General features: G+C 41.1%; 2 pseudogenes and 2 gene segments (V, D, J or C); 2 read left to right on the top strand and 2 right to left on the bottom strand.

The window, feature by feature from the left end:
* The first annotated feature begins 265 nt into the window (after nucleotides 1-265).
* Nucleotides 266-2024, top strand: LOC144467409 (Ig kappa-b4 chain C region pseudogene; annotated as a pseudogene). The gene is made up of 3 exons (XR_013493631.1): nucleotides 266-274; nucleotides 572-653; nucleotides 1518-2024. The product of XR_013493631.1 is annotated as an Ig kappa-b4 chain C region pseudogene (transcript).
* A 208-nt stretch (nucleotides 2025-2232) lies between these two features.
* On the bottom strand, nucleotides 2233-3930 carry LOC144458276 (immunoglobulin kappa variable 3-20-like). The segment is given in 2 exon segments: nucleotides 2233-3520; nucleotides 3740-3930. Coding segments are annotated over 2 exon segments (360 nt in total).
* Nucleotides 3931-7110: 3180 nt separating this feature from the next.
* Nucleotides 7111-9513, bottom strand: LOC144467410 (putative non-functional immunoglobulin lambda variable 1-50). The segment is given in 4 exon segments: nucleotides 7111-7427; nucleotides 8229-8233; nucleotides 8825-9111; nucleotides 9219-9513. Coding segments are annotated over 4 exon segments (624 nt in total).
* A 336-nt stretch (nucleotides 9514-9849) lies between these two features.
* Nucleotides 9850-11611, top strand: LOC144467411 (Ig kappa-b4 chain C region pseudogene; annotated as a pseudogene). Its single transcript, XR_013493632.1, has 3 exons — nucleotides 9850-9858; nucleotides 10156-10237; nucleotides 11102-11611. The product of XR_013493632.1 is annotated as an Ig kappa-b4 chain C region pseudogene (transcript).
* Nucleotides 11612-13693: the final 2082 nt, after the last annotated feature.

The raw sequence follows: 13693 nt of genomic DNA on the forward strand, positions 1-13693 counted from the left end.
TCATTTAATGTGAGAGGGATCAATTTTACTTTCAGACAAATTTAACAATAAAGATGTAAAAATGTGATTAATTCTGAAACATTGTGACACTGTTTGATAACTATAATGTTAAATAGTAAATTCTTTTCAAAAGAGGAAGTGTTGTTGTTGAGTTTGTTGTGTTCAAAGTCAGAGAGCCGTGTCTCTGTACAGTCAGAGGTTTTTGTACGACGACTCAATCAGTTTGTATCACTGTGGTTGACTTTTGGTGGAGGAACCAGACTGGATGTTGGAAGTAAGTTCAATCTTTAACAAATTTTATTGAGTTACAGGAAACATTTTCTTTTTTGCGTCTGTTACTTGTCAAGAAAATGAAATTGGTGGTTTTACATTTCAACTTGTAATTCTTGGCCAGCTGTTGTGTATGAAACAAAGTTCACTTTGTTTTTCAAATGAAATGATAAATATAACTACCATAATAACTCAGTGGAGCAGAGAGTCTTGTGTTTCAATTTTTAGCTTAAAGTTGGAATTTGAGGACTTGTAGTTGAAGTTTTGTCAGACAAAGTCAGAGAGCCGTGTCTCTGTACAGTCAGAGGTTTTTGTACGACGACTCAATCAGTTTGTATCACTGTGGTACACGTTCAGTGGAGGAACCAGACTGGATGTTGGAAGTAAGTTTCTGCACAAATATTAAATCAGTTAAGGTTTTAATTTCAGTGTCTGAATATTTGTAGTAGATATAAGTTTCCATTGGACTGATCTAAATCACTTTCATTGTTCATTTCTCCTCTTTAACCTTGAAGTTGAACTCAAAGCACTTTTACTGAACTTCTCTTTAAACATTCAGTTGAATTTGTGAAATGTGAACAACTTAAACTGTAGGAAAGATTAGAGAACAACACTCGTACTTTATACATGTTTTAAATTCAGCCTTTAAAACTGTTTTGAAGTTGAGTTGAAATGATTTAAAGCCCTGAGAATGAAGCAGAAATGCTGCCAAATCTCTCATCTTGTAAAATGGCTCAATTTGTCTTTTAACCTCAGTTTGAAATAATGTTGACTTTTCTCTGATGCTATTTGTGTTTTTCAATCTGTCTGATGAACAATTTAAATTTGGTGGTGAGTTATTTTGGCTGATAATGTCCTTTAACAGTGGATCTGATTGACTTTTGTCCTGTTGAGAGTTTGGACAGTAAATATGTTTGTATAAATGTACCAGGACTTTGAACTAAAGAATATATGAGTGAAAATATATTCAGTGTTGATAATGAAGCTGTGATTCTTTTATTTCCAGTGTAGTTTGATATCTCTCAGGTCATATGAGGACTCTTTCTGTGCTGATATGCATGAGAGGTTTCTGAAAGGGAAGTGAAACAATGTGTGAGTGAGTGAGTGACTGGTGGAGCAGAAAAAGCATCTGACAGAAACTCCTTCAAGGAGAAAATCCGCTCTCACACAGCAAAGGTGTCCAAGTGTCTGGTGTTTGATTGACAGCTGTGTGGTCCCTGTCCTCTAAGCTGATTGGTGTCTCCTAGGTGATGTCCGTCCCACCCTGACGGTGCTGCCCCCCTCCAGAGAGGAGCTGCAGCAGGGGAAGGCCACGCTCATGTGCCTGGCCAACAAGGGCTTCCCCTCAGACTGGAGTCTGGCCTGGAAGGTGGACGGCAGCAGCAGCAGCAGCAGCAGCAGCTGGGAGGAGAGCAGGAGCCCCGGGGTGCTGGAGAAGGACGGCCACTACAGCTGGAGCAGCACCCTGAGGCTCCCTGCAGACCAGTGGGGGAAGGTGGGCTCTGTGACCTGTGAGGCCACCCAGGGCTCCCAGACTCCGCTCTCAGAGACACTGAGGAGAGACCAGTGTTCCCAGTCCTGACCTGACTCACTGGGACTCTGCTACTGGTTTTACTCTGCTACTGCTCTCACTCTGCACTCTGGAACTATCTCTGTCTTTCATTTGACATCTTTCAATAGCAATATTTACCAGCTTGTTGCAATGTTTCAATATTATTTCACTGTTTCCACATAATAAAGACGTGTTCATCAAATCACTTGTTTTCATCTTTATTATTCTCAAAGTGTCTGAATGATTTTCTCTTCATAGTAACAGTAACTTTATTAAATCCAGAGGAAAAATAAGCTGATAAAGATCCTGTAAGTTTTCTGTGATGAATTCAGAAAGAAAGTTTCAGAATATATGATATAGGTCTATTTTTACTGAACATTTTAAGAGTTCATAAAATCAGACAAAACTCCTCATTATTGTTTGATTAGTACAAACAGTGATGGTAGTAGTATAAGTCCATCATCTGTTGTCACAATGGATATGAATGCCTTCATGACTGTAAAACTTATTCTGCTATAGTCATTACAGATTTGTCTGTAATAATAAACCTTTGGAACAAAACCCATGGTAGGAACATTTCAATGATAAATCATCCAATCAGCTCTCATTACTGAAGTGTCTTTATAGTAAGGACTGTAATATTGGAATTACTTCAGGTGTCTCCAAAGAACATGCATTATTATTTGAATTAATCTACAAAAGTCTGAAAAGTGTTTGTTAAATCTGAAATAAATAGCAGTATATCGTCTGCATAGAGAGAAATAAAATGAGTTTGATCTACAAATTTAAACTGGGAAATATTTACATCCTGTTTCTGCTGAAGAACCACAAAGAGAAATAAAGAGATGACAAAAGAACAGAATTAAAATGTGACTGATTTACATACTCCATAAATAGTTTTTTGGTGTAATCTATAAAATACATATTTTTGTTGGAATGCAAAACACACAAAATGGCTCAAATATGTTGTACACATAAGTAATTGTACAACATGACAAAACGTTGATATCAAGTGTTGTTAACTATTTAAAAAATTAGTTCCTTAAAGATCCAATGAAAAATGGTAAGATTTAAAATATATAATATTTACATTCATACATTCATGTGTTATCATACTCTATGAATTAAATTATTATTATTCTATTATGAATCATTAAATCATTCTTCAACAGAGTTTAGCTTTGATGTGCAGCAGAATGTTAAAAGCCTGAATAAATAAACTATACATAGTGTTTTATATACAGTATATTTAGATTATAAATGTTCTCAGTGAATTATATTTCACTGCATTTTTTGTTCCGAGTAAAACTTGTGTTGTTTTAGTTTCAGTGCAGCTGTTGAGTCAGATCAGTTCCTCTCCAGCTGAGGGAGGTTTTTGTACGACGTTGTATCACTGTGTGAACGGGAAGCTGCCACTCTGCTGACAGTAGTAAACTCCTGAATCTTCAGCCTGAACTCCTCTGATGGTCAGAGTGAAGTCAGTCCCAGATCCACTTCCACTAAAACGATCTGAAACTCCAGACTGACGAGTTGTAGCTCTATAAATCAGGAGTTTAGGAGCTTCTCCAGGTTTCTGAAGGTACCAGTGGAGGTAGTCACTTACACTTGTACTGGTTTTACACCTGATGGAGACAGTTTGTCCTGGAGCAACAGACTGAGATCCAGGAGACTGAGTCAGGATGATTTCTCCTGATGAATCTGAAAACATGAGAAAGAGGAGAAGGGTTATTGAGACAGATCCAGCTTGGAGAAAGATGATCAACATCCAAACAGAAGAGTCTCATTTCTTTAACATGGAGAATAGATGGAAGAAGGTAAATGCTGCTTGTTTCAGTGTTTCTCCATCAGAGCAGAACATCATTGTGGTGAACCTGGTTGCATCCTGAAGCAAAGTTTTCAGACAGAAGAGAGTCTCACCCTGAACAAGGAGCCCCAGGGTGGCCAGCAGTAGAATCAGTGACATCATCATTGTGCTGCCGGCGTGTCAGTGGCTGTGAAAGGCCTGGACAGCCACTGATCAACACTGGCCTCTTAACGGCTGGGAGCAGAGAGGCAGGACACATATGCAAACACACAGAGTCAGTCAACTGGAGCTGTCCTCAACATATCAGGCTGTTTACTTTGGCTGACAGCGTTACCTCACATATTTGCATATTGATATGGTAGTCTGTTCTTTTTTGATTTTCTATTATTATTTAGAAGTTTTGTTATGGAACATTTTCACATTGATTTACCGCAACTTTTTGATATCTAACCATGTTCCCTGGTTTATATCTGTTGTTTGCTTTCTATTTTACTTTGAGCTTCTCCCCACATGTGTCATGTTTTGTGTTGATTCTTGCCTTTGTGTTTTCCTGCTGTGTCCTGATTTGTTTCACCTGTTCCTTATTAGCCTTGGTGTCACTTGTCCCTCGTTAACACCCTCCTTCTCCTGTGTGTTTCTCCTTTTCATTGTCACATTATCTGCATTTGATGTTGGTGTCTCTTATCCCTCATGTTTCTCACGTCTTCATGGTTTGTTCCTTTTTTAGCTTTTGATTTCCCTGTACATATCCATTCAACCCTTATTTAATCTTGAGAAATCACTGAGGAAGCGCCCTCATTTACAATGATGTTGAGAGTACAGTTAGAACAGAGTAAATATGACAACAAAGCAAGAGCAAATATATATATATATATATATATATATATATATATATATATATATATATATACACATATATATACGGGCATATACATATATACATAAACATACATAGACACCACATACATTCACATGTATATACTCATACACACACACATACACATACACACATACAAACGAGAGGATCACACACACGGCTCAGGAAATCAAACAAGGAACAGTTAAAGGAGAAGTCTGGTATTTTGCACTTTGAGCCCCATTTCTGGGTTGTTTATGATGAAATAGAGTGGCTAAGAGCAAAATAATGATGCTTGCTCATTTTCTGAGAATTAGGCTTTTCCCTGCCTGGCTTAACACTGCTGCCTATGGCCATGTGTGTACCTGTCCTAAAACCACCCTAAACGTTGGTTTTCAAAGCCATGAAACTCACCTAGTGGTCAGTGGTGTTCGTTGATGTTGTGACATAAACATCGTAGCAAACTGTTACATTCAAGAGTGGAATAGTTTATAATCATGGTTTTAAACTAGCCTATGTACTTTTGTTTTAGTCTGTGTTATGTATTGATATGTTTGACCTGATTCTTCTCCTCTGAGGAGCTGTTGCAGGTCGACCTGAGAACCTCCCTCCACATGATCATGTGACCTCCAGTATCTAATAAATTCCTTACTGGGCCACTCCCAACCTCTGTCTCTCCTCCTTGGCAGCCTGGCAGTAGCACTGCGGTCCACCACCATTTGCCTCCTTTGTCCTTTTCTTTTGAGGATTACATTTATTTAACTAAGCATTAACTAAGCTTTGTTGACTCCTCTATGATGCTCCCTTGAGCTGGGGCGTAACATATTGGGGGCTTGACCAGGATAGTTTGTATCGGGGGAGTTTCTTTGTTCTCCTAGGCTGTGTAGGTTTGTGTATGTTTGCTTGGTGGCATGTGGTGGTGGAGGACTGCTAAGTTATTTCCCTTTTGGTGAGTGCCTATGGTATGTATAGTGTTTATGTGCAATTTGATTTGTTTTTGTTTTTTGTTCTCTGGCAGGAGTAGGCATGTCAGGGCCTTAGTCATGTGGTCTGATTCTCTGCTTTTAAAGCCGCCCTGAGCCCGGCACGCTCCAGAAGACATTAGGGCTTAGTGAATATTAGGCAGGTTCTGGGGGATTGCTTTTGTTTGTGCTCTCGAACACAGGCCTGCTGTAGTTCTGTGGTTTGACAGTGGGAGATTAGTTAAGTTAGGTTAGTAAGTAGTAGCTTGGCTATATGTGGTGAACCTAACATTTGCTGTACATCTTGATGGGTGAGTTCTAGGCCTGTCTTTGTGCATGTGGCTTTGATAGCCAACTTAGCAGTTGTTCAGTGTAGGAGAGGCCTTTAATATGGCCTCCCTTGATGACTTTATTGAGGCACCCTCAGAGGAGTTGGTTGATCAGTTTACCAGAGATCAGCTGCTGAAACTTGTTCATTATTATAATATCAAGATTACTCCTGAGGATAAACACGTAAAGGAAAGTATTAAAAATGTTCTCAAAGCTACCTTGACTGACCATGATATTTTCAAGACCACAGGCCTCAACTGAACCTGCCGTTTTGCTGGTTGAACCATCCAAAGATTCCTCAAATCTGTCTCCTTCACTGTCAGATGCTGCTGTTCAGCTGAGTTAAAAGAGCTGGTGTTACAGGAAACGCAGTTAAACAAATGCTGTTGGAACATGAGCATTTCCTTAAGGAGCTAGATTTTAAACATTTTTGTGTTACCAAGCTTGGCCGAGTCTGAGCCATCTGGCATTGTTAACAATAGCAGGCTGGTTCCACCATTCATGGAGAAGAATGTTGAAGTATGTGCCAGGCTTGGACACTGCTTCTCCAAAGTGTGTTGGTAGAAAAGGCTCAGGAAGGCGATTCTGCTTTGAGCCTTCAACAAAGTGAGCATTATGATAAAGTTAAAAATGCTGTCCTCAAGGCTTATGAGCTGGTTCCTGAGGCCTATAGCCAACAATTCAGAAGCCTCAGTAAGCCTGATAAGCAAACTTATGTGGAGTTTACTGAGGAAAAAGTAACACTTTTCAATCGATGGTACTGATCGCAAAACAGAAAGCAGAAGATTTGACAAGGTTGATCTTGAACAATTTAAAAACTGTCTGCCTGATGTAATCTGCACATATCTTAATGTTGTCTCATAACACTAACTTAAATAAAGTGCAGGATGAGCCAAAGAGACAATGTGCTCGCAGATGCACTCTCAAGGTCGTGAGTATAATCACTGTTATTGATTCGATGGATTTGCATGTTTGCTTATTTAAAAGATGCCTCATATCAACCTGCTTATGGGAGGGGATGTTATGTATTGATGTTTGACCTGATTCCTCTTCTCTGAGGAGCTGTTGCAGGTCGACCTGAGAACTTCTCTCCACATGATCATGTGACCTCTGGCATCTGATAAATGCCCTATACTGGGCCACTCCCACTGTCTCTCAGCAGCACTGCTGTCCACCACCATTTGCCTCCTTTGTTCTTTTATTTTGTTAGATTCAGTTGTCAATAAACTTTATTTAAGTGAGCATACTTGATTTGATTTACATTCAAAATGTGATTCAGAGATGCCTGGCAATCTGTATTACCATCTGGACCTGATTAATAACTGAGGGAAGGGATGCAGATTTTGTGCTAAATAACAGGACAACATCAGCATAGAAGGTTAGTTTTTTGTATGTTGTTTTTGTTCGACTCTTTTTCACTGTGTGAACACATCCTGACTGTTGATATAGTGATAACTCTGACAGTAGTAAACTGCTGCATCTTCAGTCTGAACTCCACTGATGGTCAGAGTGAAGTCAGAGTTTGATCCACTGCCTGAAAAACAATCTGGAATCCCTGACTCTCTCTCATCAGTGTAGGAAATGAGCTTGAGTTGAGGAGTTTCTCCATTTTTATGTAGGTACCAGTTTACAAAGCCTGGTGCCCGCCCTAACCTGTTGCAACATAGTGATCTCCATAAACAGTTCATTCTAAGGCAATGAAAACACAATGATTCTTATTTTCAGGTGATTATACATTCAAGAAAACACACTTATTATATAATATAAAATTTCTGCTGATATATCCTCCTCATTTCTACACACTGGACTTTTTAAGCAACTTTGTGCTGCTCGCCTAACCTGGAAATACAGATGCCCCGCCCCCAGCAAATTCGAATTTGCTCTGCAGGGTGATCTGGCCCCGACAAGCAGAGCCCGCTGAATTGCCTATCGGACCAATCAGATCAGTCTATCTGACAGAGGCGGGCTCTGGGCGGGCGTAACATGATGAAGACAGCACTGCACTGTTGGAATTGAAAAGTGCACAGCCAAGATGGCAGCTGCCAAAAGACCGCGTCCATTCAATTTAGCTGTGGAAGAAACGCTAAGCCAACTACACTTATCTTTCTCCTTGAGAGAGGAACAGAAGACTGCCCTAGAAGCCTTCACTTCCAGGAAGGATGTTTTTGCCATTTTGCCGACGGGATACAGCAAAAGCATAATATATCAGTTAGCCCCACTGGTCGGCAAACAAATGGGGCTTAGTGCAATGAATACGTCACCTTGTTTTTTGCTCTGATTGGCCATCGTGCTATCCAGTTGTGTGCGGGGGCATTTAATATGAATCTGTTAGTGCCGCCCCTCGGGTAGGAAGGGTGTATTGTGAGGGCCAGACTCAAAATCTTTCTAGATTTGAGTCTGGATTTCCAGGCTACTGCTCGCTATCAGAGATGGAAAACAAAAACTGAGTGAAACCACCTCTGACGCAGAATAAGATGGGATCATCCCGTTATGAAAGATAAAATTAACTGTTTTTCACTGAATCAACACAAGATGTGACTTTTCCTGTTAGAACTGTTAGAACGAGCATAATGTGAGCGAGTTCACTCAGATCAGGTCAGGACAATTATGTCCTCCCAAGGTTTTGGCAGGTACATGTCCCTACTGCCCATGTGCAAACATACACCCCTTAGTCAACAAAGTGATGTTGAGGTGATGTTCCATGCATGTCCTACCAGGGAAGCAAAAATGTTTTCTCACATATTGTCATATGCATGTTGAGTTTGTTTTATAGACATCGAGCAGAGCAAACAGCCTGCAGATTTACATTTGGAAAGAAGAATTTCTGTATGTGCTCTAACCTGAAAATATACATTTGAAATAGAAAATTAGATGATTTTTTGTGTTTGTTACACATCTTCAGTGAAGTGTATCAATCTCTGCAGTAGCTTCCAGCTGCAGCAGTCACTTCAGTTTCTGTTCAGTCTGACTGAGGGAGGTTTTTGTACGACGCTTTTTCACTGTGTGAACAACTGCCTGTCAAGTGTTTTGATACTCTGTCAGTAGTAAACTGCTGCATCTTCAGCCTGAACTCCACTGATGGTCAGAGTGAAGTCAGAGTTTGATCCACTGCCTGAAAAACGATCTGGTGCCCCCACTGCTCGTCGAGAAATTCCATAAATAACCAGGTTATGAGCTTCTCCATCTCTTTTTTTATACCAGAATACGCAAGGGTATAACGGAGAACTGCCACAACCAGTATCAGGATCATGACTGGTCCTACAGCTGATGGTGACGGAGCCTCCCAGAGCAGAGCTCACTGCTCCAGGCTGAGTCACTGTGACCTGACCTCTGGACTCTGAGGATACAGAGACAAAAACATAAAGCAGCGTCATGGTTTTGTGGTCTTCATTTCAGAGGGATGGATGTTGATAGAGGAGAGGAGTTTGATTCTCTGGACTTTACCTGTGAAGCAGCAGCAGAGGAGAGTCCAGATGAGGACGGAGGTCAAAGTCATGTTTTTGATGAAGAGGAGGATTTCTGTGGCTTCTGTTGTCATGAAGGACAGCTGTCAGTCATCCAGTGTTCAACTCTCAGGACTATAAACTCTCCCAGAGCACTGGAGCATGGTGCTGCTGATGCAAAGTGGCTCTCTATGGAAATGCTCTGACTGACTCCAACAGGGACTTGGATTACTCTGATGATGCTGTTTATCAATGGATCAATACATTTATCAGAGGATTGATCAGGAATGTGTCACTCATCATTTACATGTGGATTTGCTTTGATGACTGCAGAAAGATTTTCGTTCACAACGTCTTCTGTCTGGTTTCATTTAATGTGAGAGGGATCAATTTTACTTTCAGACAAATTTAACAATAAAGATGTAAAAATGTGATTAATTCTGAAACATTGTGACACTGTTTGATAACTATAATGTTAAATAGTAAATTCTTTTCAAAAGAGGAAGTGTTGTTGTTGAGTTTGTTGTGTTCAAAGTCAGAGAGCCGTGTCTCTGTACAGTCAGAGGTTTTTGTACGACGACTCAATCAGTTTGTATCACTGTGGTTGACTTTTGGTGGAGGAACCAGACTGGATGTTGGAAGTAAGTTCAATCTTTAACACATTTTATTGAGTTACAGGAAACATTTTCTTTTTTGCGTCTGTTACTTGTCAAGAAAATGAAATTGGTGGTTTTACATTTTAAATTATAATTTTTGGCCAGCTGTTGTGTATCAAACAAAGTTCACTTTGTTTTTCAAATGAAATGATAAATATAACTACCATAATAACTCAGTGGAGCAGAGAGTCTTGTGTTTCAATTTTTAGATTAAAGTTGGAATTTGAGGACTTGTAGTTGAAGTTTTGTCAGACAAAGTCAGAGAGCCGTGTCTCTGTACAGTCAGAGGTTTTTGTACGACGACTCAGTCAGTTTGTATCACTGTGGTACACGTTCGGTGGAGGAACCAGACTGGATGTTGGAAGTAAGTTTCTGTACAAATATTAAATCAGTTAAGGTTTTAATTTCAGTGTCTGAATATTTGTAGTAGATATAAGTTTCCATTGGACTGATCTAAATCACTTTCATTGTTCATTTCTCCTCTTTAACCTTGAAGTTGAACTCAAAGCACTTTTACTGAACTTCTCTTTAAACATTCAGTTGAATTTGTGAAATGTGAACAACTTAAACTGTAGGAAAGATTAGAGAACAACACTCGTACTTTATACATGTTTTAAATTCAGCCTTTAAAACTGTTTTGAAGTTGAGTTGAAATGATTTCAAACCCTGAGAATGAAGCAGAAATGCTGCCAAATCTCTCATCTTGTAAAATGGCTCAAATTGTCTTTTAACCTCAGTTTGAAATAATGTTGACTCTTCTCTGATGCTATTTGTGTTTTTCAATCTGTCTGATGAACAATTTAAATTTGGTGGTGAGTTATTTTTGGCTGATAATGTCCTTTAACAGTGGATCTGATTGACTTTTGTCCTGTTGAGAGTTTGGACAGTAAATATGTTGTATAAATGTACCAGGACTTTGAACTAAAGAATATATGAGTGAAAATATATTCAGTGTTGATAATGAAGCTGTGATTCTATTATTTCCAGTGTAGTTTGATATCTCTCAGGTCATATGAGGACTCTTTCTGTGCTGATATGCATGAGAGGTTTCTGAAAGGGAAGTGAAACAATGTGTGAGTGAGTGAGTGACTGGTGGAGCAGAAAAAGCATCTGACAGAAACTCCTTCAAGGAGAAAATCCGCTCTCACACAGCAAAGGTGTCCAAGTGTCTGGTGTTTGATTGACAGCTGTGTGGTCCCTGTCCTCTAAGCTGATTGGTGTCTCCTAGGTGATGTCCGTCCCACCCTGACGGTGCTGCCCCCCTCCAGAGAGGAGCTGCAGCAGGGGAAGGCCACGCTCATGTGCCTGGCCAACAAGGGCTTCCCCTCAGACTGGAGTCTGGCCTGGAAGGTGGACGGCAGCAGCAGCAGCAGCAGCAGCAGCTGGGAGGAGAGCAGGAGCCCCGGGGTGCTGGAGAAGGACGGCCACTACAGCTGGAGCAGCACCCTGAGGCTCCCTGCAGACCAGTGGGGGAAGGTGGGCTCTGTGACCTGTGAGGCCACCCAGGGCTCCCAGACTCCGCTCTCAGAGACACTGAGGAGAGACCAGTGTTCCCAGTCCTGACCTGACTCACTGGGACTCTGCTACTGGTTTTACTCTGCTATTGCTCTCACTCTGCACTCTGGAACTATCTCTGTCTTTCATTTGACATCTTTCAATAGCAATATTTACCAGCTTGTTGCAATGTTTCAATATTATTTCACTGTTTCCACATAATAAAGACGTGTTCATCAAATCACTTGTTTTCATCTTTATTATTCTCAAAGTGTCTGAATGATTTTCTCTTCATAGTAACAGTAACTTTATTAAATCCAGAGGAAAAATAAGCTGATAAAGATCCTGTAAGTTCTCTGTGATGAATTCAGAAAGAAAGTTTCAGAATATATGATATAGGTCTATTTTTACTGAACATTTTAAGAGTTCATAAACTCAGACAAAACTCCTCATTATTGTTTGATTAGTACAAACAGTGATGGTAGTAGTATAAGTCCATCATCTGTTGTCACAATGGATATGAATGCCTTCATGACTGTAAAACTTATTCTGCTATAGTCATTACAGATTTGTCTGTAATAATAAACCTTTGGAACAAAACCCATGGTAGGAACATTTCAATGATAAATCATCCAATCAGCTCTCATTACTGAAGTGTCTTTATAGTAAGGACTGTAATATTGTAATTACTTCAGGTGTCTCCAAAGAACATGCATTATTATTTGAATTAATCTACAAAAGTCTGAAAAGTGTTTGTTAAATCTGAAATAAATAGCAGTATATCGTCTGCATAGAGAGAAATAAAATGAGTTTGATCTACAAATTTAAACTGGGAAATATTAACATCCTGTTTCTGCTGAAGAACCACAAAGAGAAATAAAGAGATGACAAAAGAACAGAATTAAAATGTGACTGATTTACATACTCCATAAATCGTTTATGGTTTTACCTATAAAATACATGTTTGTACTGGAAAACAAAACACACAAAATGGTTAAAATGTTATGCACATAACTAGTAATTTTACAACCTGAAAATTATTGAGATTTAATGTAATTCATTTCAATGATGAGTTTGTTCAGGATCAAATAAAATATTGTAAGATTTAAAATAAATAATATTTACAGTTTTAGTGTTCATGTGTTATCATACTCTATGAATTAAATTTATCAAATGATTGAAATCATTCTTCAACAGAGTTTAGCTTCGCCCATGGAGTCTGGCCCGAACCGGCTACATGGGCTCGTCCCCCTGCAGGCCCACCACCCGCAGAGGGATCCAGAAGGGTTCGGTGCAGTGTGGATTGGGCAGCAGACCAAGGCGGGGACCTTGGCAGTCCGATCCTCGGCTACAGAAGTTGGCTCTTGGGACATGGAATGTCACCTCTCTGGCGGGGAAGGAGCCGGAGCTTGTGGAAGAGGTTGAGTGCTACCGGCTAGATATAGTCGGCCTCACCTCGACACATAGTTCCAGCTCTGGAACCCAAGTCCTTGAGAGGGGTTGGACTCTCTCTCCTTTGCTGGAGTTCCTCCGGGTGAGAGGCGGAGGGCCAGGGTGGGCTTTCTGATAGCCCCCAGACTCTCTGCCTGTACGTTGGGGTTTACCCCAGTAGACGAAAGGGTTGCGTCCCTGCGCCTTCGGGTCGGGGAACGGGTCCTGACTGTTGTCTGTGCTTATGTGCCGAACAGCAGTTCAGAGTACCCGCCCTTTTTGGAGTCCCTGGGACGGGTGCTGGACAGTGCCCCAGCCGGGGACTCCATTGTTCTGCTGGGGGACTTCAATGCTCACGTGGGCAATGACAGCAGGACCTGGAGGGGCGTGATTGGGAGGAACGGCCTGCCCAATCTGAACCCGAGTGGTGTGCAGTTATTGGACTTCTGTGTGGGTCGCAGTTTGGCCATAACTAACACCATGTTCAAACATAAGGATGTCCATCGGTGCACGTGGCACCAGGACAGTCTAGGTCGCAGGTCAATGATCGACTTTGTAGTCGTGTCATTTGACCTGCGACCATATGTTCTGGACACTCGGGTGAAGAGAGGAGCAGAGCTGTCAACTGATCACCACCTGGTGGTGAGTTGGATCAGGTGGCAGGGGAGGACGCTGCGCAGACCTGGCAGGCCCAAACGAGCAGTGAGGGTCTGCTGGGAACGCCTGGAGGAAGAACCTGTCAAGATGATCTTCAACTCCCAACTCCGGGAGAGCTTCGACCGCGTCCCGAGGGCGGAGGGGGACATTGAGTCCGAATGGGCCTTGTTCGGCTCTGCCATTGTCGAGGCGGTGGTTGCGAGCTGTGGCTGCAAGGCCGCTGGGGCCAGTCGCAGCG

The sequence above is a fragment of the Epinephelus lanceolatus genome, chromosome 16 (assembly GCF_041903045.1).
Source record: "Epinephelus lanceolatus isolate andai-2023 chromosome 16, ASM4190304v1, whole genome shotgun sequence".
Lineage (NCBI taxonomy): Eukaryota > Metazoa > Chordata > Actinopteri > Perciformes > Serranidae > Epinephelus > Epinephelus lanceolatus.